Source organism: Apteryx rowi, unplaced genomic scaffold (genome assembly GCF_003343035.1).
Source record: "Apteryx rowi isolate R43461 unplaced genomic scaffold, aptRow1 scaffold_868, whole genome shotgun sequence".
NCBI lineage: Eukaryota > Metazoa > Chordata > Aves > Apterygiformes > Apterygidae > Apteryx > Apteryx rowi.
In genome coordinates, this window is record NW_020451169.1 from 253580 (window position 1) to 281454 (window position 27875).

A 27875-nucleotide genomic window follows, 5' to 3' on the forward strand; every position below is an offset into this window, starting at 1 on the left:
TCRGTACTGTTAGCATTAAAAGAAGTGATGACTGGCACTGAAGTCTTCTCAGGTGGTTTCAATGTCAGGGAAGAAATGCTCAGTAGGTTCATAAATTCAACATATCATTTTCATAATAAAACCTAGAGCAGAAATAATTGCAGTAAAGTTTTACAAGGCATCCTGAGAGGAAAAAAAAAAWAACTGCTCTCTGCACCACAGCTACATAAAGCAAAATTAGATTTTTTTAAAAAGCCCGCAAGGAATTCAAATTAACAGACTTTGTAAAGGATGCTGGCAAAAGACTTTTTAAGGGAGACCCTAATTACTGGTTGCTTTGATTTTAGTGACCTTGCACATCTTATCTTTTTAAACAGACATTTTTAACTGGAAAGTTTCAAATGCCCAGACAGCACAAAGGCTGCTTTGGGTGCAAGACTTAAAAAGGGCAAACTTCTGTAAGTTAAGCTGTATTGTTTTAGTGTATTTTTGTAATGTTAATCCCCATTCCTCATAACATAAATCAAACCACTAAGCTCAGCACATACGTAATTTCAACGGCAGAGAGGAAAGGCCAAGACTTCAGAGCTCCAAACAGCCTGCAGAGGTGCACATGTGGAGCATGAGGGAGCCAAGGGAAGTGATTCGTGCAATGTGTCCACTGTTAAGAAGGTCTCCCTCCATTTGCAGAATTTACACAAACTGACATTTTCCCTCCAAGCATCTCTGCTACCTCTTAAAACCTTAACTTAGATTATGCCTTCCAGAGTATGTCAAAAAGAAACAGTTGGTACAGGCACAAAACTATCCAGCCTTAGGCAATTACTGTGCAGTGATCAGACAATCCTGGCAAGAAGCTGGTGCTCAGCAAGGCAGTTGGAGTACACTAGAAGTCTCCACATTAAATACTGCTCAGGGAATTCTTCCAACGCTTAGCAGTAACATATTGCTGTATACTTTATGAAGTGAAACAAAGCATTTAAAGTCAGATTTTCAAAAATACAGTAGTCTGAAGAATAGAATGCTTAGTCAATGTAAATCAAAGCACAAACATTCATACAGTGCTAAACCCTTCACCTCTCTAAATCCTATAATTTCCATTCTTCTCTCCTTGCTGCCATCAAATTCCTAAATTGTAGGCCACACAGAAAGCAAACAGAATTGTCATCTGAAAAGTACTACATGCTACCTGTTAAACACAACTGATTTGGGGGGCTGCTCTATAACAGCAGCCTCATCTTAAACCCACCAAAAGGGGTAAGGGGACTGAATTTTAAAGAAGCTTCAAGCTTCATTCTTATTTTACAACTACAATTAATTTTAAAATATTTCTGCACTCATGGGTGATCTGGTGCACACCCCACTACTAAGAGCTTTTCTGTGAACATCTAAACTGCAGTCTTGGGCAAATACTCAGATACCTAAATCAGGGCCTGCAAACACTTGCATACCCAAATGAAAACACATACTCTCCAAAAAAAGGAAAAAAATTCTTCAGAACCAGACTGTTTTGAAAATTGTTAATAAGTTCATAAAGTCCATTTTTTCCTGATTCTCTTCTTTCCCCTTCATTCATTCCTTCACTCTGTTTTCCCTCATCCCCTCTACAGGTAGTCCCAATGGACTACTCTTGTTCCTCTTCCCTTCTCCCTCTTCACCTTATCTTTTGGCAATATCATCTGCAAACACAAATTCAACTACTGTCTCTGCTCATAACTCAAAGACCTCCCTCCGTTATTCCCAAATCCATTTTCTGCCCAAACCTCAGCACGTTTTTCTGACACCTTCTCACCTCAATCTCAAAGAAGTTAAAGCATGTTGCCCTCTCCAGAACCACCATCCTCTGCCCTCATGGACTTGCCACTTGCCCTGATGTTCTAGGCATCACATTTCATTTGCATTTCTTCCTAAAAGCCTAAGTGATTTAAAAGGCCACACATACACAATGTGGTGAAGGCAGCTCCATGTTAATTTGGCTTGTCATTTGAGCAGCAGCAAGTATGACCATCTCTAGTCCCAAAGCTGTATGGTCACATTACTATGAGACCACACTACCCATTTCAATTTAAGCCAATTCAAGAATTAGATCCTATAAGCGCAGGCACAACTGAGTGCTGATGCTCTAAGTGGCCATGGGATCCAAGCTGGACTAGGTGACCTGGGACCTTGTGCCCAGGGAAAGGCAAGGTGCAACTTTCTGCATCTGCTTGCATAAGGCACACCCTCAGAGTGTTTTGCTACATAAGACTGATAAAATGTCTGTCACATTACATCTTTTCTTCAGTCTCTCAGCATCTCGCATTTTGAGTATACCATGTTCTTAAGCATTGACACCTTCAGCTTTTGCCCACCTTTCATTCTTGCAGAATGTTGCAGTAGATTCAATATTCCCACCTGCTGCTTTAACCACGTCAACTCTCTCTAAATGTCCAAACAGTGGCTCACCCTTCAAACTACATCAAACAAGAACTGCTTGCCCTCCCTTTCCAAGCCTTTCACAGTCCACCCCATTCAAAAGCAAAAGCTCTGCCTGAGCTATGATGTGAGCTCAATACCCAAACAAGCACCCTCCACACTTTCTCCAGAGCTGCCACTTTGTCATAAAGCAGGAGCCCAATCTTCAGAGGCACCAAACACAGTATTGCTCATTGTCCTTGACTGTCCTTTGAGTCTGTCATTTTACTACCTCTGGATAGATGCTTTTTTTCCCCCTCCTCTCCGGAAGATTTACATTGCTTATACAACACAGGCTGATTTGCTTGTCTTCGGTGTTTTAGGCAACTAACTCATTGATATTTAATCTACCCAGGAAATTTATAAAATTGCAGCCTTGCAGGATAACAGTCATTATCCTGACACTTCACATTACTGTCATCCTTTACATGCTACAGTAGGTAACTCCTCCACATTTCTTCATTTGCACTAGAAGTCCTCTTTAGCCAATACTGTTAATTTTGTTTGCAGTATAAAATGGAGACAATTCTTTGCCTACAGCTCATTCTCTATTTCATCTGCTATGACTCTGTATCAATCTCTTTGGACATGCCAAACACAGCTGGTCGGACCATTTACCAACTAAGGGACAGATGGAAAGATCTTTTACAACTGCTTCCCCGAATCACTTGAGGTGCTCAGCTTCCTTCCAATCTCTCAGATGCATCTATCACACATACCTTTTCTGGCCTCCTAACCATCCTGTGCTCCATCTACTTCTACCTTTACTTTTCCTTGCTACCTTCTCTCATTCTCAGCTTTCCTCACTCTCTTGGTGCTTCTGTTCACCTTGGACTCATCTCACCATCATTTAATGTCTGCCCAGAAATGCAACAGGGGACACAAAAAAATACATACAGCTACCACTCACATCTCTGCCTTCCTGGTGTATCTATTATACCATACAAAGGCATATACACAAACACTGTGTCTGCATCACTGCTGTTTGGTAACAGTGCTGATTTCGTGAAGCCAATGAATTATAGTCAACACAACCAGCGTTCATAACTCCTTATCCTTTTCCACCCATTTGTGGCATGAATTGTAATGTGTTCCAGACAAAAACGTGGTATTTTATTTTCTCTACTTGCAGACCACCTCCTGCAGTATGTAATGAGTGAAAAATAACAATACAGAACATTATGCAGCTATAATGATGCAAGAAGAAAGGTTTGCAGGGGGAAGGAAAATTTTTTATTAGACAATTCGGTAAGATCAGAGAAAAAAAAAACGACAAATTTTTGGGTCCAGGTCTGAAAGGCTGAAGAGAGGTTGGGGACAGTGCTCTTTAACATTCTTTAATTTAGTTTTAAACTTAAACCTGATTAGAAGATCTGAAAAATTGGGTTCTGCCTTGATTTAACCTAAATTAGCCACAGAAAGACAGATTTTTCTACAAGCGCCCAACCATCAGTCTTTCTGCTGACTAATAACAGTGTCATTACTATGGCACATGTCTCTCTGCGGCCAGCCCATTCTTCGTATATGATAACAGATCTCATAATTCAGTACTTTCTTACAGAGGGTGTCCAGACATAAAAGCAAGGAAGCAGTAAGCTAGAATGGTGTCAAGGTTGCTACTTCCCTTGAATACTCTTTCACTAGTTGAATGATACTGGGTTTAAATTATCCAAATGATTGGAACAAACAGCCCCATCATTTTTTCAGGTTACTGAAAGAAGCATAGAGCATAATTACTCATTACAGTGGCTTACCCACTTCTGTGCATCACAGTTTGATTGTGGTAATCATAAAACTGCTGTATGATCATCATTTCTGTCAAAGACGACAGCAGTGCAGAGTAGCAATCTTTAATTCAGAAACAGAGACAAAGTTTTGTTTTCTGCAAGTAAAACTGCTCAGACAGTATGAACAGCTTCTGACCTTCAGTCTGCGGTCCTGGTCACCACTGCACAGAGAATTTACAGACACTTTAAAGGTCTTCCAGGCTGGATTTAAGTTATTCATCACAACCTAGGAGTGAAAAGAAATGAAGGAAAGCCTTAACATTAGCACATTTCTAAACAGAGTGTTCAAGAAAAGCCATGGTTTTCAATACAGTACATTCCCTCGAAAGAGAAAAACGTAGAGCTCAGCTGGAGGTTTGCAGAATGACATGCATGGGGTATCTGCCCTGGAGCAGCCTGCAGTTTCCAGCACATCTGCTTTAGAAAGCCCCAGAAAGAAGGACAGGTGGGGGAATGGATCTGTGCACAGGTCACACTACAGTGATTTTCCCAGCACTGTCACACCTCAGTGGGGGACTAACTCACGAAGGGAAGGCTGTGGGATACTCCCCTGAACTGGAAAATACAGAAAGGATGCAGATGGATTRGGCAATGGGAATGTGCATCAGTTTAGGGTTGAGGTCTTACTTGGCAGGAAGACTTTATGGGATCTATATCAGACAGAAACATATCCCTGTATACTTGCTGCAGCTCCATCCTATACTTCTAAATGCTGCTTTTTAAGATAGTGCCAGTCATTGCCATGGAGGCAGTAATGAAATTGCGACATAGGAAACAAATGAAATGCACCCAGACTACAAACTTTTGATCACCAGCAACCTGGGAGGAGGCACAGCAGATACAATACAGTATTAATGGGAAAATACGATACCGTCTGCAACATGGTTTGGGCTAAATATAATATATATAAATACTCTCTTTCAAAYTGAAGAATTTTCTGTCAGTTTAATTAAACTTTGGCTTCAATATCACTCTCCCTCACTCTTGCATAAGTCAAGACCTGATGTCCATTAGTCAATAATTACACAAGACATAAAAGTGTTGTTTAATGTGGGTGCTTGCAATGCCTGTTGTGACAAGGAAAGCAAAACTGTTCCTCATGACAGCCCACCCGTGTATCCTTGGAAAGCAAATCCAGCATGATTCCTTACCTCAGTCCTGTGAACAAGCTGTTGGGTTGCATCATCATTCATCCGGAAAATCTCCAGAAAAGGATCAGATTTGCTGAAAAAATCCTAAAATACAATATAGAACAAGTTACTCTTAATACGTCTTTGAGCTTTTCAGGCACACTGAATCTGTGCTTCCCTGACTACTAATGAAAAAGGAGAGACAAGTGTGGTTTCAGAGAGACCTCTTGGTGTTCCCTCAACAATATTTCATCCTTATCCTTGTTCCACAAGGACTTCCACTGTGCTGCTGTTGTTCTCAGTTTCGCTATTCAATCATGGCAGGCAGAACTGTAAAATGATGTTTTACTTTCTTTTCCCTTCTCACACCCAGTCTAGATTCCTGCATTTTAGCTCCTTCATCCACCTAGCTGATTTCTTTCTGTCCTCCATGCCTGTTTGGTCTTTTGACATCAGTTTTATCATGCTAGGCCCTTTGAAGTGTATTCTACAGTGGAGCTGAATTTCATGCTATCCGTCCAGCCTCTCAAACAGAAGTTAATTGGCCAAGATATTGTGCTGCTATCAGTTAACATAAGTACTGGCAAAACGGGTTACAGAAGATTAGGGAGGTGAGTCCTCTCTAGGATGTAAAAATGTGGCCCACATTGAGAAGACAAACAGAGCAGGAGAATGAAGAAAAATTACTTGATATCTCTAAGTACAAGCAAATCTATGCCAGGCATTTAGGTTCAGATACTTATTTCACCACAATACAAGTCTCCCCAGTTTTGCATCCACTTGACAACTCTGAGCATTCTTATACAACTCTAAATTAAGCTGCTTTCTACAGTACAGCTGCAGTCTGGCTRCAGACTCTTTTGTTTCAACAACATTCTAGCTCCTCTGGGCGCACACTGGCTGGGGGAAGGAARGGTTGCTGGGTTTTAGCCCTCCACAGCTGGAAGGGGGAAGCTGGCTAATTCAAATTTCTAACTGCACAGTGCAGCAAGAGCAGGACTCAAGGAGCCAGTTGATTTTCTGCAACCAATTTGGACTCCTTTCTTTTTCTTTTTCTTCAAAAAAGCCACATGACTAACTTTACATGTGTGAATATTATTATTCCTTGTAGGCCATAGCCCAAACCACAGACAGTCTGGGGAAACGAGGAATTCTGTTTGCTCTCCTAATGTTTCTATACAAGTGTCACTGTAAAAATGATTGTATTATGAATAGTTCTACTATTTTATCCCCACAAAATGCCCATCATACTTATTCTTGATTAGCTGGATTGCTTTTGGGATGGAAACAACTTTAGATAATCTGTTAGTCAATGTCTAGGCACATCAGTTTGGTCAAATTTGTCATCAGGGCATTGACACTATTCCACTACTGCAAGTAGCAATCAAAGAAATCAGGGCTTTGAAAAGAGACATATGAATTTGAATGTCTGTGGAAGGCAGTGAGTCTCTAGGGGACCAAGAAGCCTTGGGCAAGACTCAAGCAACCTATGGTCTTCTCCAACCCCTAAGAACGAGACTTATCAATATTGCTGTGCTCAGAGTGCTGTTTTGTAAATGATCCATTTCTTTTTCTGCTACAGAAAATGCAATGGTATGTTTAGAAATGGGTGCAAAGCATGTGTGTTAAATCACATGGACCTCGAACATTAAACAACAAAGCTGAATGTTTGCCCATTTGTTCCAACTACAGGGTTATAACATGTTTAATGGAAGAGTGTGAAGAATCAGCACAAAACCCAATAAGGTCTGTAACTCAGGAGACTGCCTCAATGCCTTTATGCAGATTTAGTATCTGGACTCCATTCAGCTCCTCAAACCGCGAGTATGTAGGGGGCTTTGGTTACCAAATTCTGCTAGATTCCCACATAGCAGAGAGGTCAAGCAGAGAGTGGGGGAGCTAGTTCAATCAGTGATACCAAACTCCAGAGTGCATAGGGTTAGAAAAGATTGAGCTGCCTCTTCATACTCACAAATTCATTGTTTAAAGTATGGTAAAAGTTTAACATTAACAGATTCTTTATCAAACTCAAATGATAAAGAAAGTTATCCAAAAGAAAACACCTAAGACTGATACATGCAATGAATTTCCTCTGCAGTGCTTAAAATTCAAAAAGGAAACCAAGATTTTGGAAAAGAAGACTCAAAATAAGCTATAGCGGTTTGCACTCTGTTATAGTCTCATTCCCAGCTGAATATCATGAAAACAGAAACAACAAACATCAGCACAAGTGAAGTAATTTTTAATATGTGGATTTAATAACTAAAGCAATACCACCTAAAGGGAAAGGTTTTAACTCTGGATACTGGCTTATAGCATCCCCTTCAGTGCAAAAAACCCTCTACTTTCCAGATATACAAACCAAAAATCCTTCAATATTAAAGATGCTTCATAACAACTCAAAACTGATATGCTGAAGAAACATTTTATTTCATAGTTATTAATGTTTTCAAAGCTTTTTCGTCGTTATTCTGAATCTAACAGCTTTGTTTTGTTTCATAAGAACATCTTCTGAAAGAAGAATAGCAGCAATAAACGTTTAATGTTTTGATATTTTAATAATGTTTAAATGATTAATGTAATGCATTTACCAGTGGTATAACACACATTGTTCTTTCAGTATGTGCAGCAGTTACACAGTATTAACACAAGTATACAGTTAAACTTTAAAAAATTAAACACCTCAGTTTCTGAACACTCAGCTAGACATCTCTTTTAGTACCTTCATTTTCAGAGCACGACACTTTATAAAAATCAGTTTGGGGGTCAAATCAAAGGTCTCTCAGAAAGGGTCTGAAGCAGCCAAAAATCACTAATCAATTTTGAAAATTCTCCAGTAGCAAAGTGCAATGTTCAAGGATTTTTTTAGTACTTTGGTACAGGAAAATATAAAACAAAGTGGTAATAGCTTATATTTTGCAGACATTTGCTGGAGAATCTTCCTCAAGCCGTGATAAGTATCTTTCCCAGAACAAGAAAGCCATTTGCCTGCCTCAGTGCTCAAAATTTATTACAGCTATGATAAAAATGTAGCTGCTTGTTAAGGTAATTGTGACATAGCTATTAATGTGATACAACCTTTCCAAAAGTTATTTTTCCACTATGAAGCGTTCTCAGTGGATCTCTTGAAACAAAGGTGTGCCATCTGAGCTGACTAGGCTTCAATAAAACATGAAAATGTGGTTACACCTTCCAATGAAGCACTGCAATAAAAATATAACCTTTATCTCTGCAAAGTCAGTTAAGTAAAGGAAACTTTCATACCTGTGACTTTTCTGTAATTTTGTATTTAATGTTTCATTCACTCCTGCAGAAAAAATCAAGTAGGCTTTTCTTGTTTTATGGCTTCTCTAGAACTCTTGCATTTTTATGGGGGGGTAATAAAGAAACAAACAAACCTACACTGCCTGTTAAATTATAGTAACAAATTTTGTTTAATCTGCCAAAAATGTGGTGTTTACATTTTTTCTTCACTGAGAGTATTTCTTTTAATAAAGAGTATCTAAAAAATAGTATTTTTTAAGGGAATGACCTAGTTAGAACCACTACATTATTAATGGACAGTTCTGTTCTTCATAGCATCTTCTCTCTGTTCTTCAAAGCTACTTGCACACTGACTGGGGAACACCCAAGTCCTCAGTCCCGGGAGGTCAGGGAGCAACCCAGAGCTGGGCAATAGTAACTACTGACAATAGGCTATATTTAAAAGCATACCCCTATCTGGAGCACAGGCACCATATTCAGGGCAGAGGGAAGGTCATCTGTTCAAGGACCATAATCCAGGATCTCCTTTCAAAGAATTTTCCTTTGAGGGATGGAGAAAAAAAATTCTTGTCCTTTCAAGACACCACTGACGGTATGGATGGAAAAAAAAAACACTTCTCTTTTCTCCTTAAGGCACATCCACTCCCTTTATCCAACAGTTATGAGGGATTAGGATTTGACTTGTTTTCTGCCACCCCCAGTGCAACCCTGCTGCTAGCCAGGAACCCTTGTGATTACAAAGGTGACCCTGCGTTGCTGAGCCTGAGTGATTGCTCCCACAGGCTTCCTCCTTCCTTCAGGAGACACCCAGGCCAGCCATAGATCTCACTCTGCTTCTCTGATGTGACCTTCTCTCTACCCAGCTCTTCGCCACTCTGAGAAAAAGTAGAAACACATGCAAAACTGTGCTTAGGATTTCAGAAGATTGGCTCTTCTTAGTTCTCTGATGGGTTTTTTTGACCTTTCTGTGACATCAGAGCACTCATCCTTTTTTACCAATGGCTGAACTATGCAATTCAAGTGATTTCAAGCCTTAATAATTATTAATAGTTCCTTGAGCCCATTGATGTCAAAGTTCATTATAAGTCATACAAAAACCCATAAGCTTCTTCTTATAAATGAAGTAAGTGAAGCTTCAGCCAGGTTTAGAGCTATGTCTCTAGATGGAACAAATTGACAGACCTCTTTCAACTGTAATAGACTTTTAGTGATTTTTGTCAGCTGAAGTTATGATTTTTGACTCAGATAACACATGGTGAGTCACTGCCCGGCTTGCACACAGCCCTATCCAGGAAATGCAGAGACTACAATTCAGACTAAATGTTAAAATGGCAAGAGTCACAATGCTCTTCTCATGTTTCATAATTATACTCCTTAATTTATCCCCATAAATAAATGTGTTTCAACTCCATAAAGAAATGTGTTCCAACACCTCTCTAAAGCTATTGCCCAGACAACCCTGTTCTAGTGCAGAAGCATACACTGGAAGCATCCTTTTAATTAATATCAACAAGAGCTATAAGCAAGTAATGGTATTTACACCAGACTGCATTTATATTTGTGGCAAAGAAAGGTCCCAGTGAAGTCTTATTATGTTGCACATTTCCTTTCCTTTTTCTAGATGTGACAGCATGTGGATCAGGAAAACACTCATGTGCAGCTTTGGAAATCCAGGTCTAAAAATGCCTGCCTAAGGAGAGCTTGCTAAATCTACTTTTTAACATCTAAAGAAATTATGTGATTTGGAATCACTAAGAATCCAGCATCTCTGAAGGAAGGGGTACTTCATCTTTCAGATAAGAAACAAATTGAGGTCCCGATCATTTATGACCGTTAATGATCCTGAGCACAGCAGCGTTATTTATCTGTACATTCTAAATACATTCCAGTACTAGTAATCACTTTCTGCTTGCCTGAGTCTTCCTGGCAGTTTCAACTGAAAATGCTATTCATCAGCTATGGCCTGATTTTGAAAACCTGATGTATGTATCCAAAAGTACTCTGATGGATTTGATTAAGCTACCACATGTCAATTTTTTACATGCAGGTGCTTGGTGCATCAGAATGTTCTTGACACAAACTTTTGTACAGTGTTACCATCTCTGTAGAATTAGAATCAGCTTCACATACAGGAAAGGACTATATACTAATGGTAGATACTGTGATTCAGTGCAATTGTAATAATCTGATTTTCAATTACATGTAAAGCCCTATTATCTAGAAGAAGGTCATGGCCTTATGACTCCAATTAATTACAAAGGTATTGCCCAGATTACCTCAAATACTTATGTGCCTTCTGTAATGTTAAAATAACAGAGGGTGTGTCTTTGACATGCAAAGTCATCTGGATTTCTTGGGCAGAAAGTTGATAGAGGTACTTATTATATGAATATTGCTAAATAACAACGGATAATATCTTCAGAAAGATACATTTCTTAGAATGAAGGGTAGTGCTTGAACAGTGCAGGGACTTTTTATTAAAAACAGAAAAAGGATTTAACAAATATACAGTAGTCTTTTTCTCATATTCAAGGTACATTTTGTTGAATGAAAAGTGTATCTTGACTAAGATGCTATGAAGTTTTCCAGCTTTATTCTAAAATGCCTACTTCAACTATAAACATCTCTGATTACTTATAGAAAGCTCATTTATCTAAGCACTTCTGATCTGTGGCATTTTAAATAATTAAATTGTCTTGGTTATAGCATAATTAAATTGTTTTGGCTTTAATTAGATTCCATTGAGTTTATTTTAATTACTTCATAACTTGAGGAAAGCCTCATTGTGAACATTGATCTGAAATCTCTGATGTGTTTAATAATACTGGGCAAAAAAAATCTGTGGGGGGAAAATCTCATCCAATTGTATTTGCAGGCATTCTTTCAATAAGGTTAATATCAAGCAGCTTACCTTGTCATCCAATTTCCGTGCACTGAATGAAAGTTCGATGTAGTCATCATTGCCAGATAATTCCTCAGCAATCACCTAAATGGAAACCTACATTGAGTTTTGCATGGTATAACAAAAGGGGAGAAAGATGGCATTTAACACTGTGAAGACTGCAGACCCCATTAGGAAACTGAAGTGTGATACAAGGTAATAGGCTTCTCCTTGCAATGAGGAAGGGCTAATAGCGTTCAGTTAATCTGTTGCTCAGCTGATGGGTGGCAACTTGTTAAGGCTCCAAATCTGAATTACTTTGGATCACATGATTATACCCTGGCAATCAGTTGTCAATGGACAGACATCAACATCCACCATTGAGCCCTTTCTCCCGACAATGTACTTTTCCTCAGATTGGACACTAGAGAATTTGACATAGTCTAACCATAGTCTAACTAAGGGAAGAAAAAAGCTATACAGGAGTTGTTTTATTTGGTCCTAAAGCTTAGACTATTCTTATGCCATTTCTGTGTCACTTGGCACACTAAATGGAAAGAGAAGAAGTGAAATCACCTGCCATTAGTTGCTATGAAACACAGATCTACAGYAGGAGGGTTCTCCTGGTACAGTTTTACTACAATACACTGGCAAAACTCCTTACTGTAGACTCACTTACAAGAGTAATGCTGAAATAATTTACTGTGGTTCCTTCAGTTGGCACAAGCTATGCTGATAATTATGTCAGTCACTGTGCTCCATGATTTTGATTAAAAAAAAAAAAAAAACAGAACAGCAAAATACTCCTCCCTACTGGCCGCTAAAATACATCAGTGGAGAGAAGGTATTAAACAAAGCTGGTATATTTGGCTTAAAAATGTTCTTTGAAACAAACCACATTTTATTCTATTTGACAGTTATAAAATCATTTCCTACTGCAAGTATTCTCCCCACAGATTAAATCACTCAGAAGAAGAAGCTGTATCATGCCCACAACCACTTACTCTGAAGTATCATCAGTTCCCCAGGCAGGATCAAACTGTTTCCCTCGTACAGACTTCTGGCCCTTGGGGAGCCACTGGGAAATCCCAATGTATTCTTTAACTCAGCTCAAGGCTGCTCAGGTTAGAGCTGCAATCAGTAAACTGCAGTGTAATACACTTACTACCCAAGTATACAGCTCCCAGGAATTATCCAGGCTGCCTACAGCCTCAATAAACAGTATCTTTGGGGATTTTTAGGGCCTTTTCTTTCTTTCTTTTTTTTCCTTTTTAACAGAAACTAGCTTAGGCTCACGGCAATAAACTGGTATTCCCTCACACAAAATACTGTGCATGTACATGTACAAATGCTTCACTGGGCATTACAGTACAATCACACAGACATGTACCTGTGTTTTACAAATTCTAGGCAAGTGTGAGCTTGCTGAAAATATGGCCCATAGAGTCTGACAAAACGTTTCGCTTCCATGTTGTCTGATGGCTTAAAAGATCACACGCTGTGTATCACTGCCAGTGAGCTGAGATTTGCACACCAAGTTTCACAAACATGTTTAACTGAAAATAATGAGCCCTCTCTTATAAAGGTTGACAGACTTCTAACTGGAGAGGTTGAAAGGGGTTGTTTTTTTATCCCACCACCACATAATAAAAAGGCATTGATGAGACATTCCACAGTCAAAGGCACAATAAAACTACAGCAAACCATTCTGAGACACGAACTTTCAAAATCATATGCAAAATTCATAATTCAGTATGCTAAACAAGTTAGGAAACTGATATTTGCAAATTCAACATTTGACAGACACCTGGTATGTACCTGGGACCAGAAACAATGATAAATGATCCTTTTTGATTTATTCTGTTGAGAGAGCAAGTTTTTCACAAAGTTATTTTTGCTTGAGTTCAGTTTTCTCTTGTTTGTGTAAAGTCTACCTGCTTTCTAGTACCACTGGCTAGAAGTCAAAACAGGTAACTATGGTCTATGTTTTACGGTTATCATCCAGTGTTAGACCAGCAGGGACTATTACCTCATTTTCTCTCATCTCCTGTATATCACAGATCATTAATTTTTTCCAGAACACCCTGCTAGCAAGCCTAATCATTTTAGTTGAACTAAACCATTCATGCTTTCACAAGATTAAACTGCTTAGTGTCCCTGGCAGAACAGGAGGGGTGTCCAGAATGCCAACGGGACCGGGGAGTTGAAATATGCCCTTATAATCCCTGCAGGCAAAACATGCCAGTTGTTTAGTGAGCAAAATTCTTTCATGGTTCTGCTCAGTCCAAACAAGGGGGAATTTCTTTCTAAACCCAAACCAAAAATGCGTTTCACCTTGCGCATTTAGTGAATCACTTCTCAGCCAGGCATCAAGGAAGACAGCTAAGAAAGAAAATGCCCTGGGCTCCCAAAAGTATTGTTTCTCACAGTCTGCTGTGTCTTCCATGGCTATGTTCAATCTCTGATGCTTCAGAGGAAGGCAGGGGAAAAAAAAAAACAAACAATCAAACAAAGAGAAATCCATCTGGCTAATTGCATATCAAGGAAAAAAATCCTTCTCAACCCCATCAGGTAACTCAGCAGAGAGTCCCACAGCAGAGTATTTTATTATAGCCACTGTGTTAATGCAGAGCTGCAAATGTCACAAGAATGCTAGGTTCAGTGCAGACAAGCATGATCTCCCAAGAACCCAGCAAAGAGAAAGATGAAAGAGATGTTATAATTTAATCTGCAGATTTCAGGATGCACCCAGTCCAAAATTGCATGAAAACCCAGCTAAAATACCTAATCTCATTGAACTTCTGAATTTGTTGTTGCTGTTTTGGGGCAGGGTGGTTTCTGAGATTTTTTTAAGAAACTGGAAAAAGTCCAAAGGCCTTGAAACACAAGATGTCTTCATCTTTCTAACACTAACCATAAAAGATTTGCATTTAATTTCATGAAGAATAAAATAAGTGGAACTGTTCACATGCAACATCTTAAATGCAGTCAGAAGCATGTCAAAGTGGGTCAAAATGAATCCTAGAGCTTTAAATAAAAGTAATCAAGCAGGACAACACTCTTGCTGTCAGCAAAGTACCTTAATATTAGTAAATGTTACGGCTTTTGTAAAAAGACATACATTATTTGTTGCCATTTTTTTTTACCATAAGTATTTGTCAGAACCAGTAAAGGAATCTTTTAAATAAACAATTTAAATGCATTTCTCAATTAAGAGTTGTGCTGGTAACTTAGCAGGATGCTTTTATGCAGAATTAGTCACATTAGATGCTTTTAAAGAAAAGGAAAAAAAGAGTGTATTTAAGACTGGCTTACTGTTATAGATGATTTCCCTGCTGTGTTCCCATGTTTGAGTAAGGACTTGGAGAGTTTCCTCTGAGAAACAATCTGCACAAAAATCAAAACAAATGGGAAAAAAATAGAATCTGTAGTAAATACATGGCTTATTGTGATTTCAATTTTATGTTGCCTTTCTTTGTATCAAGGTAGTGCCTTGATCCAAGATCAGAGTCCTACCACGGTAAGTCAGTAGCCAGTTTCCCCAGGAACCTGCAGACAGGATGCAGTGGCAGGACAAAGCACCCAGGCAGGGTAAGGCAGAGTGGGAGGAATAAAATTCATCAAGTTGTACAGAAAAACAGAAACTGCACCTCAGATTTTACTCAACGGTTGCCATGACAGAGATAGCAGGACAGAAGCAAGTTTTAAGTGGACTTAAAAGGCCACAAGGTGACAGCTATATACAACAAATCTACCAGAGATGCCAAAAAAAGCTTTTTTTTTTTGCAGGAAATCAAAGTTTGATTTGAATAGAAAGCATTTATTTTATTTTAAAAACCCAACAACTCTAAAATCAGAACAGAAGCAAGCAATCTGCCCCTTACTTTTAGTTCTAAATTTGTCTCTTTTCTTAGCAGGTACTGCACCTCACCTGGAACACAACACTGCAAATAAACTTGTCCATTGACATTTAGAAATGTACCTCAAATAAATGTTATCAGAGCTACAATGACAAAAGATACTGTTTCCTGTCACAATAATCATTACATTTCCATAACGGTCTTGAAACCTTTAAAACCAGACTAGTAAAAATATTAGAAAAATACAGGATAGGAAAAAACCTTAGAATACTTCATAATTAGCAAGCTACAGTTTATGTCCCAGTATCTTAGATCCCTCATGCTTGTAAAGTTTATGCTGTATTAAAATGTTTCTTATTGGAAAACTCCAAAATGCAGAGAGATGTAGCGGTAACTCTAAACACAGCTTACGAATCACAATTAATATTATTTGTAATGTCACAGCATCAGAGCAGGATCATGCTGGGCCAGGTGCTGTGCAGATACAGAACAAAAGATTGTTCCTACCCCAGGGAAAAACCCCAAACTCTGGCATGTGGCTTTTATACTACGACCAGTCCTTTCCTACATCTAACATTACTTGGACAGCTTCACTCAGATGGCTAATACATAACACTTCAAATAAAATGATGCACAAACACAGACAAAACTATGTCTTGGCAAAATAAACAGAAATATTCATTGTAAAAGAGAGGCAAACATCAAGGGAAAAGAATGGCTCCAAACACTTCCTTAGAGTTCTGGGCATTACACATATTTTAATGATAAGCCAAGTCAGTAGGTAATGGCCAGAATCAGAGCAGCCTAAGTGAGCAATGCAAAATCAAGGCCAATCACAAAAAGCTGCTATGAGATAGGAGTGAAAGCACAGCCATGATGTAAATTTTGGCCTTGCATCAGCATGGGGAAATGTTTGTCCTACCTATCATCTCACAGAAGGAATTTGACACCATAAAGTACAATGGCAAAAGTCCAAAGGTGATCCTGTTTTGCATCATCTGAGCAAGGGGCCTACAGCGGTTCACTTGAATATGGCAGTGGACTAGCAAGGTCTTTAAAGAATTTATTTTTCCCACCTTCCCCCATGCAGAGTCAACATATTTCTGTCAGACCTAACAGGTATTTTATAACCTATCCATGAGTGCTTCCCCAGTGAAGGACCACAAGCTCTGCACAATAACGTGTTCAGATCCCTGCAGGTGGGAGCTGCTACCTCCCCTGGACAGAGTTTTTCTGGCAAGCAGAATCAACTGTCCAGTGGGGCATGCAGACCCCCAAGCAGGCGATTCAGGTGCTCACCTGGTGTCCACATCTGGAAAGAACTGAGGCATGTCTTTAATTTCCACTGAAATTAAGGAAAGTTCAACAGATCATGCAAATTTGGTTCCTTCCATAGTGCTTTCGGGTAAGGCTCCCTGTTATTCCTCCCTGCGTCCATCTTTCATAGATCACAGGGCTTGATCTAGAATCCCCTTGTCCAGCTCCCCAGTCCTAAGGCAGGGTCATTCCTGACAGATGTGTCTCTAATCAGTTCTTAAAGATCTCCAAAGGCAGACAGAAGCAACCTCCTCTGGCAAATTATTATGGTATTTGTTATCCTTACTGGAGGTATATTTTCCTACCAGCTAACCTGATTCTCTTCAATTTAAGCCCGTTATTTCTGTCTAATCTACCACAACTAAGACAGACAATCTTTTTCCCATCCTCTTTTAGGCAATCATTTATCTCAAAACTAATATCATCTTTCCACACTTGTCTTTAGACTACATGACCCAACTTTGTTCTCTCTTTCCTTTTTGACCAAATTTTCCAGACCTCAAACTGCTCTCCTCAATTCTCACTGCTCTCTGCTGAGGCCTCACCTACTGGCCCATATCCTACTCTTAATATAATGCTCAAAATTGGTCATAATACTCCAGATTCTTCTTGTGCAAGAAGAGCTTCTCATGTCTTGCAAGCTGTCCTGCTAATACACTCCAGAATGGCATTTCACTTTTTATAGAATGCCATGATACTGGTGATTGAACATTCATTTTATGACTATTTCAGATTTGTCTTTGCCAGTTGCTTCCTACCCTGCATTTTTGCAGCGAGTTATTACTCAAGTGAAGAATTTGACACTCATCCCTTTTGGGCTGCCTTCCAAAAAGCAACCTGCTCCCATCACCTCACTTGCTTTTCAATATTAATTTAAGGATTTCACCACTAGTATTGTTCGGTGACCATAAGGGATGCAGATAAGAGCACAGAAGAGGTAATCAGTAGTACCAGGATTCAGAAGCCTTTTCTCCCCTAGGATCTTTGAAAGATTATTAACTTCAACCACTTAAGTCACCCATATCTCCAGTCTCTCATCAATCAAGTAAAAATTTTAGTTTAGATGGCTAAGATAAAGAGTTTAGCTGGCTGAGTCAGCTCAGCTCAAGAGTTTAGAGCCCAAGGTCAGCTCCTTCGCTGGTAAGAACTGTCGTGAAGAAAGCCAGAAGCAAGGGCTTGCCCCTCTCTCCCTTGGGAACAGCTTTAAACTGAGGYTTTACCAGTGGCCCCAACCCTACCTCCCTTCCCCAGTCTGACCCTGACACAGACCTGCCAGCTCAGCTTCCTGGCTTGTCCTGAGACCTGCCTCATCACTGTGGGCTTGCTGGGTGAGCAGTGGACTGCATCTGATCCTGACCACTGTTTCTGGCCCTGATCCTTACCCAGACCTGCCACTCTGCATCCCAACTCCTTGTTGGTGAGCTTGCTGCTCCCACTTGCCTTATTATCGCACTCTGTTCCCAGCTCACTTTCCTTTGCAGAGCAGCCAGTCCTCACTGCTCCCTGACAGTTCCCATTGCTAGATCACATTAATAAAACTAGTCCTCTAAGCCATCAGTATCATTGTGACACAGTGAGCACTCTCCAGACATAAACGTGTGTTTGTGTGCAAAGGCCTACCACTTGTTAATTAAGTGGCCAGTAAAATGAATCTTCCATCTGGTAACAATGTGCCAACATCATTGCCTCAAACGGTAGTTCGTAATTTAGGATCAGCAGACTATCATTGTGATAATTGACAAGGAATGAATTTTTTCTAGCAGTAAATTGCCCTTTTTTTTTGTGCACTGCACAAAAAGCAGCTCTCGGTAGCTATAGCAGCCACTTTTTCAGAAGTTGCCATCAGTTATATATCATATTCATCGTGTATCTGAACATCACCACAAAAAGCATCTGAGTCCTGGCTGCCAACAACCGAGTCCTAAACAACGATAACTCATCAGCCTAGAAAGCATCTGCCTACATTTAGAGTTACAAAGATGGTTCAACTTGCAAAATGGCTTTTGAACTAACTACAAGTCTGTTGTTTTCAGGAGTCTTTGGTTTGACTCCTACTTCAACAACTTGCAAGTGAAAACTTCACCTTCAGAGAAAATGGTGTTTTGTGCAAAACTGATGTGAAGAAGTACAGGAAGTAAATGTCTTTTTTCTTTCTAAAATACAGAGAGTAGAACTCAGTTCAGACGTGGTAACCACATTAAATTCCCAGAACATGTTTTTTCATGAACATTATATCAGAAGCATGATCCATGAGGGAGCAAGTAGATGTAGAAACCTCAGAGAGATACTTAAGAAGTGAGGTTAAGATGCTCTCTGCCCAGTCTGGCCACAGAGAGAGATAGACTACTGCACTGTTCTGGTCTAAGACAGCCACAAGCCCGATAATATGTATCATACTGAATACACTCGTGAGAGGTGGGAATAGGAATAGCTGTTGCTCTATTTCAGACAGACAGCRTAGGCACATGAAATGATACTTATTTATCAAATATGCAAGTCAAAGTCATCTGAACTAGATTTCTGGACCTGCAATGCTAAGGGATATTGCCCCTTTGGTAAGATGGGAGGGGGAAATTCCCTTGGAGACAATCTAAATTTGCCTTATTAAATACAAGCCAAATAGGCTAAGGACTGTCTTGGACAGGTCTGGACTGGGATCCACACGCTGCCCTTTGATCCTATCTCCAATTTAAAATATATTAAAGGTGCTTTGCCTTTTAAAAAGTGTGAACTGATAAAACATTTTGGGAAAACACACCCAGGCATTGACACTAGCTGTGTACAGTGTATTCCTCAGCAGTCACTCAGAGACAAGGACTCTGATGAAGGTTTGTTGTCTTCTGTGTCTGAGTCATGACTAATCAGCACTGTGTAAGATGAGCTCTGACGACCCGGCTTGTGCAGGAACCTCTTAAAAACACATTTCTCCATGTGCTCCTTTCTTAACCAAATACTGGGATAACTTTCAACAATATCATACAGAATTCCCAATGCTTATAAATCAAACTAATGAAAAGATTCTAATATAGCTTTTTAGACTACTTAAACATCAGTAGGAACAGATAAATCCCATATATCATCCTGAGAAGTTCTGTTTGATTTGACAGCTGGAGCTGGTCCAAGTTCTTTAGATGGTATTGACTAGGTTTTACAAGGTGTCACCCTGAGCAGGAGGCCTGACTCCACTTTTTGTCTGGGATCAAAAAAAGTTGATTTTTATTTCTTTGCTTGAATTAAACAGACATATATAATATCTAGTTCTGGACACAACATCAGTAGTCTTTTGTTAAAGGCTTTTGAAAGTTTTCCTGCAATCACTGTATCTCTTAGAAATTTGCACTCCATTTTAAACCATAAATTATAGCTAAAAGATGATCTCTGTGTTGCCAGGGACATTTGCCAGGCCCTTTTGGCAATGGCAGTTAAGGATCTATGATTCATTTCAGCTAACACAGACCTCCCATAAATAAAGACTGAAACTTCCATGTTCCACTTCATGTGGCCATGAGGCCACAGCTACTTTTCAATTCATGCACTATGACACCTGGCTTTTGTGACATATGAACCACTGGTCTCTGATTTTGACTGCACCAAAGACTGGGCAAATACCCTCCTTAGTGGCATGTAAGGGTGTACACAACTTAGTTTTCTGCTTACTGTTAAAACAATAGAGATTAGGATCATTTAAAAAAATAACTCCTTCAATTTCTCAAATTCTTTATTCAGACTGGCTTCCTCTGTCCAGTGGACCTCTTTGCAGAAGGTCCAAATTTACTTATTCAGACAGTTAGGTTAGGCACCAGTTTCCATCCACAATCCACAACTCCAAGAAATCTTTGTATCTCTTCTTTGCCGGTGGGGATAGTCAGATAAATAGCTTAAGCTTTACAATCTTCTCCCAGCACCTGCATTAATTTTTCTCCCAGATGTGTTATTCCAGTTTCACCAAATTTGCATAGTTGCTTAGCTTTATTCTAGCAGACCCAACTCTTCTCAGGTTTGTTAAGAGCATCTAGTCATTTTTTTCAGTATTTTTCCTTTGATTCAAATGTTTTCTACATAGACTGAATCTTCACATCAAATGCATTTTCTTGCCCCATGAAGCGCTTTTGGTGCCACACACAATACAAGTTGGAGTCTGGAGAAACAATCTCCCACCAGACAAAGGTGGTGTATGTAGAAGCAGGAAGTCTCTTTTTCTGACAGCTTTTCACCAGTATCCTGCAGATATATCAAGCACAGAAAAGTAGCTAGCATACTCTTTCAAAAGATCTCTCACCAACCCTTGCAAATATCTGCAAATTCTTCTTCAGACATCTAACTCCCCTCCAGGGGATGTATATCCTTGATCAGCTCCATGGCTTGATAGGGTTTTTAACTAAACAAGCATTACTTTCCCCTCCTCCCTAGGCACTACTTAAACTTGAATCTTTCCAGATTTGCAGTTGAACTACCCCTCTAGCTGCAGAACAACCACTGTAAGCTCTGAGGTTTGTCCACTCAATTGGTCTATGTTCTTGGTATCGCATTAGCTCATGGATCAGTGTTTCAATCTAAGGCTCACAAACATTCCAGTTGCTTTTGAACTGCCACCCCATGCACCTTCAACTATGGTGCTACCTACTGATCCTCTCTGAGCTAACCTGCTCATCCTTCTTTTTGCACTATGCACACTCTTCCCAAGTGGTGCATTTCACTGACATCTTTTTTCAAACATGGCACTATTTTGTTTATAACAGTGGGTGTATCTCCCTGTGGTGGTGTTTGTGAGGCCAGTTATGAGCTTGCACATTGTGCCCAAACTGTTTTTCTTTGTGATATAGTGATTTACATTTCACAGTATCACACTTCTGTTTCCCCCTCCCTCGTTAAATTTCAACCAGGATTGGGTGACTTCCTCAGCTCTGCAATTTTAATTATTTTAGCAAGGGCTAATTCTGCATCCCACAGTTGTCTTTTCCAAGTGTTTTGCCCCAGTTATTAGTTATGGTTTGGTGTCTTAAAATGGGCTCAGTTAATGCCCAAAACTGACAAGACTCAGTCTTCAGCCTTCCATCAGCCTTCCATATTTTCATTTGTTTTTAATTTAAAAATGTAATCAAACATGTTCCTTTTCAAAGGGGACTCAAACTCCTGTAGTACAGTGTCATAGTTGTCCTTCTCTAGCTGAGCTATCTATTAGTTACTAAAACATCAAGTGCTTCAAACACAGCTTATCAGAAATTTGTTTCTGTCCTACTGTCATCCTCTTTGCTGGCACCCCACTGCTTGGACAGAGAGAATGAATACCATTTAAGGCTTCTCGGGCTCTCCTCCACATTTTTGGAGAGGATCCGATATGGTGGGTCTTTTAACTGCTCTGTTCTTCCACTAGAAGTGGTAAGTTTTTTAGTTGCTGGTACCATGTTGTGCTCAGCATTGCTCAGATCCAAGAAGTGAGACAAGTACTTGCAAAATTTTAGTGTCCAAGTTCAGACTGTTCAGCACTGTACAGCAACCTACCTTTATAAAACAACAGTTGATTTGAATATTTTTTTCAGACACGCCTAAAGATACAGCTCTCTGAACCGTTTTCCACAAAAGGTGCTAAAATACACAGCTGGCTTAACCTAAAGCATCTTTTATCTAAGCTCTGTTTCTTTCTTGATAAGCAATTGCTAAATTTGGTGGGTTGAGGCASTGGTTTTAATACACACAATTAAAATGACTTGGCTGCATTTCCAAAATCATTTTCACTTCCTATATAAACCAAGAGAAGGATTCTATGCTATGTAAAACTCCGGACAATAACCACATATTTACTAGTTAGGGAATACACTCTCTTGAGGTCTTTCTTGCACGAAAATAAGCACATCACACAAAGTACCTTTTCACAGCTATACTATCTCCCACCTGACAGGCCATGATACTTTCACCATATTGATGTAGGTAGAACGGTACAACCAGAGTGGGTAGACAAATGCTTAGAGATTTAACATTTGCAAAATATACCTTAAAGTTTGTCAGTTAAAATATTAGTGTACTCTTGCTCATTTAAGTCAACTGTAAGCTTCTAAATACCCACAAATAAACTGATAGACTTTACTCATGTTTTACCTGTGTACGTAAATGATCAATGTAAGCAAGGGTAGAAGAATAAAGATAGCTCTGACTCACAGTCTAAAGACTGCCTCTCCTTCTTCACACATCTGTCTTTAGTTTGGTCTGTGATGAAGCAAGATTTACGTGATGCCCATGTGTCTGTCTTGCTGTCTGTTCCCTAGCTTCTTTTGAACCCATCGAATAATTTTCACAGACGGTAACAGAGGGTCAGAGATGCTTCAAACACACTCCATTTCAACATGAAAAGAGACCAGATAGCAGGTGGCTATCAGGGACCTTACTCTGCCCTCATGAAGGTTTGGGGATGAGTTCATCCCTTCACAGATACTGGATGTATGTCCATGATAAAGAAAGCTTCATTCCTGCTCACAGGATTTCTTGTTTTCTCTTGGTAGTACCAGTTTGACTGCTGTAATCATCGTCCCCTTACACGATACTTTCTGTAACATACTCACCACTCGTCAGGATTTCTTTTGATCCCTATAGTATTGATCAGTTCACAGTTTATTTAGAGCTGAATTACAGCTCTCCCTGTCTTTGTTAAAGATCTGTACCTGAAAATAGTCAAATCAAAACAGAACACTGAGAAAAAAGGTATCTATATCACAAGAGGCAATAAAAATATTACAGGAAATAGCTTATCGATGGTATAAAATGTCTTTGAATTTAATTAGTATGTAGTGTACGCAGCCCTTTTACAATTAGTTATAATAATAACTCAATATAATAGAAAACTAAATTTTAAATTAGTTTTCTAGACTGCTGCAGTAATTGAAACAGAAGAAAACATATGTAAAACAAAGCAGTACAAACTGTACAAGTAATTCCATTAACTTTGATCAGCAAGATTCATCTATAACTGAAAATCTTACAGCTTCAGAGATCATGTTTCAGTGTCAAAAGGCAAACCAAAGACTCCCTGGGGAAAACTTAGGTGTTGAAATGGTGAGGGAAAGTTAGGGAGAGTGCTGCATGGATGATATGCTTGTGCTCTGAGTCAGCCCTAGTAGAAAATAATATTCTTATCTAATCAAGTACATCATTCATTCCACTAATGAACAGGGCAACATCATATGGAGGAGATCAAAGGCCAAGTATTTAAAGAAGCCTAAGAAGCACACAGACATCTAATGAGACTTAGGTATCCAAATACACTGAAAATTCCAACCTTATATCTTTTGCCCCACAGAAGCAGTCAACTGTCTATTAAACAGCTATTCTCATACAGACTATTTCAATTAAAATAATTTGAGTGCAAACATGGCTCTTCTAGCCTTTCTCCAATACAAGAGCAAGGGGATTTGCAATGGCTGAAACTGCATTAATCACCAGTCAGAATTTTCAAGTACATAATCTGCTAACGATAGCGTTAAAAGTATTAACGGAGACAGTAATACTTCTTAGTGAGAAGAAAGATTTTCAATATAACTTGTACACATGTGCATTTGTGGGAGATATTAAATCCCTTAAATAATACTCGAAAAGGTTCTTGACAGGAAAAGATGTTTCTCTGCAGAGTTTTCTCTACAGGTTCCATACTTGTTGAGTAAAGGAGTTGCGAATTGTAACAGTATTTTAACTTTTCTCTAAATTAAAAGAAACCAAACAAGGCATGGAATCAGATTTACAAATGGCAGAGACCAACTGTGGTAAGTAGTGGAAGAAAAGCTACTCCCATCACTGCAGAGCTGGGCTGGTTCATAGCATTTAGGAAATAACAACTTTACTTGTTCTTGTCATTTAAAGATGCTGCAGGCACAGCTGAACAGGAATCAGGACTGTCTTGACAGCATAATTTTGTTCAGTTCTTGTCAGAAAATGATTATTCACTGAAACCATTTTTGTGAGTTCTTAGGTATCAGCCTGGGACGTCTGGGCAAAACTTCAGAGAAAAAAAAAGTTTCTGGGCCAACCTCCTAATACTTAATTCCTGTATGGTTAAGAAGTGAACTTGGGATATTAGAAAGTTTAAGCCCCTCTTGTACTAAATAATGTAATTTTAATGCATTATAAATTTAATGCAATATAAAATAGAACAATTCTAATAAGAGAGCTTTAGAGAGGCTCAGAAAACACACAGGCAGTAATACAAAAGCAGAAAAGGACTTGAATTTGCAGTTATCCCATCCTAGCTGAATATCCTGACAACTAGGCTATTGATGTTTTGACAGTGTTTGTCTCTCTAAGATATTTTTTTCATTAGGTTTTGATGGACAGAAAAAGAAAATCTATCTCCTGCCCCTTGGTACAAATGATCACAAATAGCAACAAGAATACAAAGACCGCAGTGATTAGATGGGCATTCAGTTGGAAGTGATCAGTCTGAGAGAGTGCCTGAACACTTTTCCTAGGGATGGGAAAAGGGAAAGGGAGAAGGGAAAGGGAAAAGGAAAGGGAAGAAAATTTATTGTCCTTACGGCTACAGACATTTGCAGAACCAGAAACAAGGAAGAACTGATTCTTAGCACCTAAAGCACTTGTCTGAAACCAAGATGTCATCTTTAAGCAGTGTTAAACCTGGTGTCCCAAAATATTATTTTTAACATATTATTAATATATAGCAGTTGTTCTATATTATTAATATGTATTGTATAGATCATATGTTACAATATTATATATTATATATTATTAATATACAGCAGTTAAAATATTACTACTCTCATGATTTCACTGCTAATCAAAGCATGTAAGAAAGGAAAAAGGCAGTTATCCTACAAAGATATACTCTTCACCCTCTGCTTAGCAGTGCCTATGTGAAGAACTGCAACTATTCAGACTGAATCCCAGAGCTAGAAGACTAGAGAGTAGATGCAGAGCCTACTGGGGTGTCCCAAGCCATTTACGCTGCAGTGGAAAGCACGTTGCCAAACCACTGCTCTGCCCCAACACTTCTGCTCCAAAGGGAGAGAGCTGTCATCTGCAGCAGCAATTTAAGAAGGCTGCTATTACTCCCTTCGTCCCAAAGCAGGACTAGTGATGGCTAAGCCATCCTGCATTTGTTTACCCTTGATTCACCAATTTAGGTTTTCTTTTGCAACCTGAAGGCTACTACGAGTATTTGTAAATGAAAGCCTCAATGTCAATGTTTCCATATGAGGCAGGAGCTAGGGTTCGTTATGTCTATGCTTTTCTTTGTTCCTGACATAGGTACGGGCACACCTGAGGGACAGGAAGACATAATTACTGGGAGGATGGCCAAGCTCTGGGACAAAGGTCTAGAGAAGATGTGGGATTTCCAGCCTTGGAGACACTCAAAACTCAACTGGACATGGTCCTGAGCAACCTGCTCAAACTCAACCTGTTTTGAGTGGGGGATTGGACTCGAGACCTCCAGAGGTCTGACCTAAATTATTTTATGATTTGAACTGGATGAGCATGCACAATCATATTCCTAAATATCTATGCTATCTCCTTGCTTGACACTTCAAATAAACTGCACTAAACTTTTCCTCCAATTTCAGCCTTTCATTAAGGTCAGTTGAAACATACCCACTATTCTGTCATGGTTCAGGCTCCACTTTCAGCGTCATATCACAGGGCTTTCTCATTTAATCACATCTTCCTCCAAGTTATTTCATATAGGATGAAATTATCCAGGCTCAGCCTCAATTCCAAGAATTAACAGCTCTGAGAAAAAAGTTGGTTGCATGCTCTAATTCTGACAAGAAATGTCTTCCAGGTAGGAATTTTGTGCACAGATACCTAAAATTAGGGTAAAAACTAAAAATGTAAACTTTGATACTTTAGAATTATCTTCTGTTTTTATGAATCTATTCCTAAATCAAGCAAAGGCCACAGGAAAAATCCAAAGAACTTATTTCACAAGCATCTCTGGATTAAGGATGTTTCATTCTCTGTTCTTTCTAAAAAAGGACACCATAGGAAAAAAAAAATCTGTCCTTTAATTATACTTATATTATAATATACATATATTTTATATATATTTATAATTATCTTTAAGTATGCTTCAAATGCAAAATAATCTTTATGAGATTGGAACCACAATACAGTATAGAATCCTTGCTTAGATACCATATGACTATACAACTCCCTTAGCTGCAGATGAGTGTTATTCTTAGATATGAATTTTATGCACTTACTTAAAAATACACCTTAAAATGAAAAAATAATAAAATATTTAACAATGAATAATCTTTTAAAATAATTACACAAACCTACCGTTTAGCACTGTCACTTTACTTAGAAAGTAATACATAATGGGAAACATAATTAGTTGTAGTATGGTACATCCTGTTGATGTAAAGTTGTTCAAGAAACTCCATTTTGTATTATCTTCTGTGTTGTATCCTATAAAGGCAAACCATATTTTAAGAAGATGCTACCAGCTGAGAAAAATTTGGTTGATCTTTCAACTTAGTATCTTCTATAATATTTCAGTGTTTTCTTGATCTGACTATCATTTTAATGGGCAACTAACTTTTGTACAGAATACATTTGTTAATATTCTGCAATTCAGCATGTTCCTGGGATACACTGAAGACGCTGGGAAACTGGAAGGTAACTGGAGCTTCTCAGAGTGGAAGCTTGCACTCAGTTCTATTGAACAATGCCAGAAGCACAAACAAAGGAGCAGACTCTCTAAGTGCTTAAAAACAAACCAACCAACCTCTCCCAACTCCTTCAAGAGACATCTGCTATTTTTTTATTTGAAAGGGCAACTCTTGAGCGTAACTACTTTAAGGAAATGCCTCTATTTAGCACATTGACTTTTTCCTAACTACACACAGCAGGTATATATCCATGACCATTTGTTCTACTTGTGTATAAATAGTGCAGCATATGAAATGCCTGCTGACGTATCTGCTCTTCGCATCCAGGTATAACTGACGACTGCATGACAGAATGTTGCTAACTGCAGTATTTACCAGTAAAGACAGACACAGAATTGGCTTGACTCTGCAAAAGCAGTAGACATAAAGCTCTTGCTGAAAATCCAGTAGCGTGTCCCTAGACAGTGGATGTTCAGGACCTAACAGCGTACCAGTCACTGCCCTTATCACTCTCTTGGGACACATTTATTTCAGCATTTGGGAGAAGGCTGTTAAAGATGGCACCTCCTGAATGGACACAGTTCTCCATC

The 27875-nt window shown here is 39.0% G+C and overlaps 1 protein-coding gene across 1 annotated transcript in view; it reads right to left on the reverse strand.

The window, feature by feature from the left end:
* Positions 1–27875, reverse strand: part of CPNE4 (copine 4) — a 109208-nt gene that overhangs the window by 78945 nt on the left and 2388 nt on the right. The window contains exons 2-5 of the mRNA XM_026090644.1: positions 14811–14882; positions 11526–11600; positions 5372–5455; positions 4357–4446 (exon numbers count right to left, since the gene is read on the reverse strand). Of these exons, the coding sequence (XP_025946429.1) occupies positions 4357–4446; positions 5372–5455; positions 11526–11600; positions 14811–14882 (321 nt within the window). The remainder of the gene's footprint in view (positions 1–4356; positions 4447–5371; positions 5456–11525; positions 11601–14810; positions 14883–27875) is intronic.